This window comes from Idiotropiscis lumnitzeri, chromosome 4, assembly GCF_059441095.1.
Source record: "Idiotropiscis lumnitzeri isolate Australia: NSW breed Sydney's pygmy pipehorse chromosome 4, RoL_Ilum_1.0, whole genome shotgun sequence".
NCBI classification, from domain to species: Eukaryota; Metazoa; Chordata; class Actinopteri; order Syngnathiformes; family Syngnathidae; genus Idiotropiscis; species Idiotropiscis lumnitzeri.
The window spans coordinates 30,688,092-30,694,107 of record NC_142394.1 but is presented as its reverse complement, the minus strand read 5'-3'; the positions used below and the strand labels follow the sequence as shown (position 1 = coordinate 30,694,107).

Genomic DNA, 6,016 nt, shown 5'->3' with positions numbered 1-6,016 from the left:
GTTCAGTGACAAAAAAAAAAAAAAAGAGAAAGCAAATGCTTCTGTTCAGCATCATGTCCAATTTCTCCACCGGTACTGTCACACGCGGGCCTTCTTTTTTCTAAAAGTCCAAGTGGAGCATATCAAGCAAGGCCTTCTTTGTGTGTTCTTCAAGCTTTCCGAACAGCAATATTGTACAGATCATGAGCACTACGAGTTCACCAGCCAGTAAATCGTGCAGCCCGCGCGTCATTGAAAAGGAAAATCAAGTTGGACTCACTCCATTAACTCTCCGAACGGTCCAAAAGGAAGAGAAAGCAGGCAATACGTGCGACCTTTACAGTACGACTGTAAACTTGAATGTGTGCTGGATGGAGTGAACCCAAAAGTAGGAACAAAAAAAAAAAACGACAGCCACAAATTAAGTTATGCCACCCTCATCTGCCTGTTTGTCATGAAATGTATATTTTTAATATTTTTAAATTATTGGTACAAAGTTTCCCCTTCATCTTATGTCCAAAAAAAAGTGCATTATTGCCTGTGCTGCCTCGGTGGGCCTGGGATTTTTCTTGTTGTTATCAGTAAAATGCCACTCGCATGGATTTGTTGAGCGACACAAATACCTTTTAGCAGCCAGGTCGGCCCTCCTCCGCCTCCTGTCATGTTTTTATTTTTATTTTTTTTTGGGCTTTGTTTACATGTTAACCCTCATCTTCCTCCTCATCTCTCGCCTCGTCCGTGTACACCGGGCTCAAACCATGAGCCTTTCTTTGTATAAAGGGACTTTGCCGAGGGCTGCAAAAAAACATGTTACACGCCTTCTTATCATTAGCCCTCCTTTTTTCTTTTTTTTTTTTTAAATAACTTCTGGAAGCAGCTGTGTGTTTTTTTTACGGTTATAACGAGCGCCGAACAATGTATGTAAGCTCTTTAAAATGCCAAATGTCTGATCGTGTAGTTTTTTTTTTTCATGCACTGCACAGTGAGAGGCAGCTTTAAACCTAAAATAAAATAAAAAAAAAAGGTAGCTCTCAGCCTTACTTCTCAAGACTATTTTGGAGCGCTAACTTTTTTTTCTTTCTCTCACTATTTACACCTTTTATTTAATGTCACTGTCACTATCCTTCGCTCACTCACTGTATCTGTGTGTTATTCTTGTACTGGTCATTGTGGTAGTATACTCCGTGCTCAAAGGGTAGAAACCTGTGCTGTTTGTAACATTTAGCAATAGCATCAAAAACAAGGGGATGCGATTTTCATTTGACTTTTTTTTTTTTGGAATAGCATAGTTTTTGTACATATCGCAGCTCCGGATCATGCTCAAATCTGTATGTCATTAAAAAAGAAAAAACACAGGAAAATGGCATAAAAATGAAAATTAAAAAAGTGATATCAAGTATCCTTGTTTTTTGTGTGTGTGTGTGTGAGGGGGGGGGGGGTCAGCACAAGCATCATGAAAAATCTTTGCACCCAAGAATGTCTCTTTAGGCTCTTGTCGGACTGGGACAACAATTGTCTACAAGGTAATAAAAAAAAAAAAAAGATTTTGTTTGAAATAACAAAACTCGGCATCATGTCGCTGCTGTTTGTTTGCAGATTGAGTCTGTGGAAGTCGACTGGGCAATTCTTGGAAGCAAAGGCGGCGCAGGTGTTCCGCATCCCACTCACATAAAGATAAGACTGAGGTCTGACAAACACGCAAGATCATCCATCACACATCGTGGAAAATCCAATCTATTTGCTTTTGGGGATTTCACGGCCATTGGATTTGTACACCGTCAAGGACTTTTTGGGATCGATCCCGATGGCGGTACGAGTAGCGTGTACCTCGAGGGACGACGCCGGCGAATATTGTGGCCTCTGCCGAGCTTTTAAAGCCACTTCAATGAAGCGCAAAGAGTTCCCCTCCTTGAAGTGCATGTTGCCGCACGAACGAAGCATTTTCCTCATCGTCAAGAGTCCAAATACTTGACAAAGGAGGCACGCAATGGTACGCTCCCGTGAGTTTCGTGGCAACGCGCCGGCGATGACCGAAATCCATTTCAGACCACTTCTGGTGGCAGCAGCGAGCGAAGGCTGGTGAAGCTGAGGTACTTGGAGAGGCCGCCCAGAGGACCTTGATTGTTTTGCTCAGCGTTCTGCTCCGGGGTGGGCTCGACATTCTGCTCGGGGTACGGATCCATATAGAGCTCCACGAATGTTTCGCCGATCTGCTCGTCAGACGGCTCGGCGTTGAGCTCCGGAAGCTGCTGGAGAACCTGCTCGAGGACCTCCTCTGGAAGCTGCTCCAGGACCCCACCGGGGATCTGCTGGGAGGCCTGCTGGTCGCTCTCCGCGACCATTTGCCTGGCGAACGGCACGGCGTGCCGCGCCAGCCTCTGCTGGTCCTTCATCTGCTGCTTTTGCTGGCGCTTTTGTTGATGCTTTTGCCGCCGCCTCTCCTGACGCTTGTGCAGAGCGCTCTCCTCGGGCCCCTCATACCATTTCGCCTCGATGATCTGGGTCCAAAGGTCGACGGCGCGCGCCTTGAGCTGCAAGGACGAGAAGGTGGTCACCATGCCCTGGCGGAAGCGCTTGTTCATGAAGCAGTAGACGACGGGGTTGACGCAAGTGGACGTGTACGACAGCAGGTGAATGAACGAGATGGGGGCGCCTGTCAGACGGGAGACCAAGCGCGAGTCAAAAGCCTTCCACGCGTTGACCACGAAGATCGGCGTCCAGCACACAAAGAAGAGGCAGACGATGACCAGGAGCATGCGGACCACTCGCTTCTTGGCCAGCAGGTTGGCCGTGTTGCTTCGGAGGCCCAAGCGGCCCGCCGTGGCATAAGTGGCAATATTGTCAACACCCTGCGCGCCCATCTTCTTTTTTAAATGAAGATAGCAGCCATCGCCGTCGCTTGCTCGGAGGCTGCCGAAGCTGGCCGGTCTGTCTGCAAAGAGACGAAGACGATCTGAGTTGGTGGTTATTTGGTTGAGTTACAGACAGCGAGGACAAAGGTTTCACCATTCTCATGCCTGAATGGGTCGCAGATTGCTTTTACCTCGGGCTGATGTCCTGTTGGACAGCTCGAACCTGATCCCCTTGTAGAGCTCCACAGAGATGAGTCCATAGGCGGTCAGCATCACAGCGCCAGGCAGCAAGAAGAGCAGCAGCAACAAGGATATATACCTGCGAGAGACAAAGGCCGGAAATCTAGTTTGAATCGCATCCACGGCGTTTGTCGTCGCTCTTGTCTTCAGCGCACCAATATGCCAGGAGGTTTCCGTTACTCCACGTCATGCGGCACATGAAGCCATCGGTGTTGTTGGGGCGATTAAATGGCATCAGACTGCTGGAATAGATGTAGGGCAGCATAAGCGACAAGGACGTCAACCAAGTGGCGCCGATGACTTTCATTGCGTGCGATTTGGTTTGCCACGTCCTGGAGGTCAACGGTCTGCAGATGGCGCTATAGCGTTCCAGCGCGATGGCCACCAGGTTGTAGGTGGAAACGCTCACAGACACGCCTGAGACAAAAAAAGCATTTCCATTTGGACTTCCATTGCTTGGCTGACAAACGGCAGGAAAAACACCAAAGGTGTCACTAGACGATGCGGCGCAGATTCTGCTTTTAGTGACGTAAACTCTTTGCTGCCTAAACGGGTTGCGTATTGTAACGTTCGGGACTTAGTTGGTTGCCTTAAAGGGTTACACACAAAATGTCGGCAGCTTAACCCATTTGTTGGCTTGTGTTGCACAAGATAGCGTTTGGGGCCTTACCCATCTGCCTGAACGGGTTGGAGTTGGGGGTCTTGGGGGCTTAACCCATTTCTTGCCAAATTGAGTTGTAACTGATGGCGTAACTCGTTTGTTGCCTGAGCGGGTGGCGTTCTGAGGGTTTCCAGTTTGCGGCCTAGATGGCTGGCAATTGGCAGCGTTGGTGGCTGAAAATCCATCTCATCTCTTTTGCCTCCTTAATTCGGTAGCAAATGGTTTAAGCACCTAACAATTAGCATTCGCAACCCTTTTAGGCAGAAAGTCTCCAAAATATGTGAGCCTCTGCAATACATTTGAGCAGCAAACTTAATATTGCCATCTGCCACCTGTCGGCCATCAAGCTGGTACTGTTCCTGATGCCGCCACGTGCAACCCATTTAGGCAGCAAAAAAAGTTCAGCGCCACAAGACCTTTCGCACTGCACTTGGTTTTCTTGGTGTGCATCGCAGGGCAGCGCGCAAGGATGACGGCGTCCCGGCGCGCACGCGGTCTAAGCCAGCAGCATCATACCCATAAAGTACATGACCATCTTGCATGTGCCATCGCTGAAGACAAACGTCTGCATGAGGTTGGGGATGAGTGTGAAGGGGATGCACACCAGCGAGACCATCAGGTCGCTCACGGCCAGGGACAGCAGGAACAGGTTGGTGATGGTGCGCATGCGCCGGTTCCGAGACAGAACTGCGATGATGAGGCCGTTGCCCACCACGCTGATGAGAAAGATGACGCAGTACAGGAAGACCCGCACGGCATCGTCGAAATCTGCGTCAGTGGGACAGCACAAGAAAAAAAACATCAAAATGACACGAATGGGGGGCCCTGAAATGCTTACCGTGAGTGCCATGTGCACGTCTCTACTTCAGACTCAAAACTGCCCACAAGCACCAACACTCAGCAGTGTTACTTTGCAAGGCCCAGTGGGAACTTGAGCACGGTGTTTTTTTTTCTCAGATGATGTGCTAAAGATGGACAGCTAATATGGTGCGATATTTTCAAAGTATGCAAATTATTTTTAGAAGTAAATCAAACCGAGTTAAAATATTTAACTGAGTTAAAAAAATAGTTAACTCTTTAATTTTGACAGCTCTATTTATAATTTATTCAGAGGTTGAAGGTGGCATGAGTAGAGATGTCCATCATTTTTGGTGACTATTGGTCGTAGTTTTCCAACATTAAATGATGTCGAGCTTTTGCCCAATAGTGATTGCCTACATCTTATCTTATCTTATCTGATATGGGAAGGAAAAGGCTTCATGTCCATTAAAATCCCAAATATTAGGGCGATCGTTAATTCTCATATTTTCAGACGTCAAATAAAAAATGGGCACTAAGCAACATTCAGTCTTTGTTTTTCATGAAGCATTTAAGAGTGCGTTCACAAAAGTGTAAAACAGTTTTGTTGCGGAGGAGCGCAAGCGTGCGTAATGCGCAGTTACGCGAGGATCGCGTCCGTTCCAAGTTGAAAAGGCGATAATTGGAAGTAAGTAGACGGAGAGTCGATACCTTTCACACCCAAGTTCGCTGTTGCAGCTGCCGAAGGTTTACAAGCTGACGAGTTGCTGAAGCCAAATTTGCACAAAAGCTCCTTCATTTCCGTTGAGTTGAGCATTTCGTGCACGGTCATTTCCGTTGAGTTGAGCATTTCGTGCACGGTGACGGGGTCCATTGTGCGGGAAGAGGGGGAGGAAAAAAAACTAACGAAAAAAAAAAAAACACGCCGTGATATGTGACTCCCCCCCCACCCCAGTACCGTGTCGGCTGGCGGGACTTGCGCTCCGGATTGCACTGGCCTCTCTTCGGGCTTCAACTGGCCGCCTCAGAGCTCTGTGCGTGTCACCATTGGGCTTTGCTGACGTCATCACTTAGTTACAGTCGGGCATCACAGCTGGCGGGCCCCCCCGCATCGTCATTCGGGAATCGTGACGTCAGGCGTCGATGCATTTACATTCATTCTATTTTCGCAAGCATTTCTTACAATGACAAAACTTTGTTCTCATCACTCCAAAGTAGGGTTCCCCTGCCTTCCTTTCATTCTTCTAACTTCTTTCTTTCTTTCCACCCACCCTTCCATTATTCTTTTAAGACAATCCTTCCTTCCCCCCTCATTTCTTCCTACTCCACTTTTCCTTTTCTTCCTCCATTTCTTTCTTCCATACATTCCGTCCTTGTTTCTTTCCTGCTTCCCACCTTCTTCCTTCCATTTGTCCACTCTTTTTTCTTCTCTTCTTACATGCATTTTACATCCACTCTACCTCCGTCCATCCATCCTTTTCTTTCT

General features: G+C 47.8%; 1 protein-coding gene across 1 annotated transcript; it reads right to left on the bottom strand.

Moving 5' to 3' along the window:
• Positions 1 to 1,047: 1,047 nt before the first annotated feature.
• LOC148339186 (cholecystokinin receptor type A-like) lies at positions 1,048 to 5,609 on the bottom strand. The gene is made up of 5 exons (XM_088293542.1): positions 5,242 to 5,609; positions 4,249 to 4,500; positions 3,227 to 3,488; positions 3,023 to 3,150; positions 1,048 to 2,911 (listed from the first exon to the last, which is right to left on the bottom strand). The coding sequence occupies exons 1-5, from the start codon at positions 5,402 to 5,404 to the stop codon at positions 2,022 to 2,024; spliced, it is 1,695 nt and encodes a 564-aa protein (XP_088149668.1). The 5' UTR covers positions 5,405 to 5,609; the 3' UTR covers positions 1,048 to 2,021.
• Positions 5,610 to 6,016: the final 407 nt, after the last annotated feature.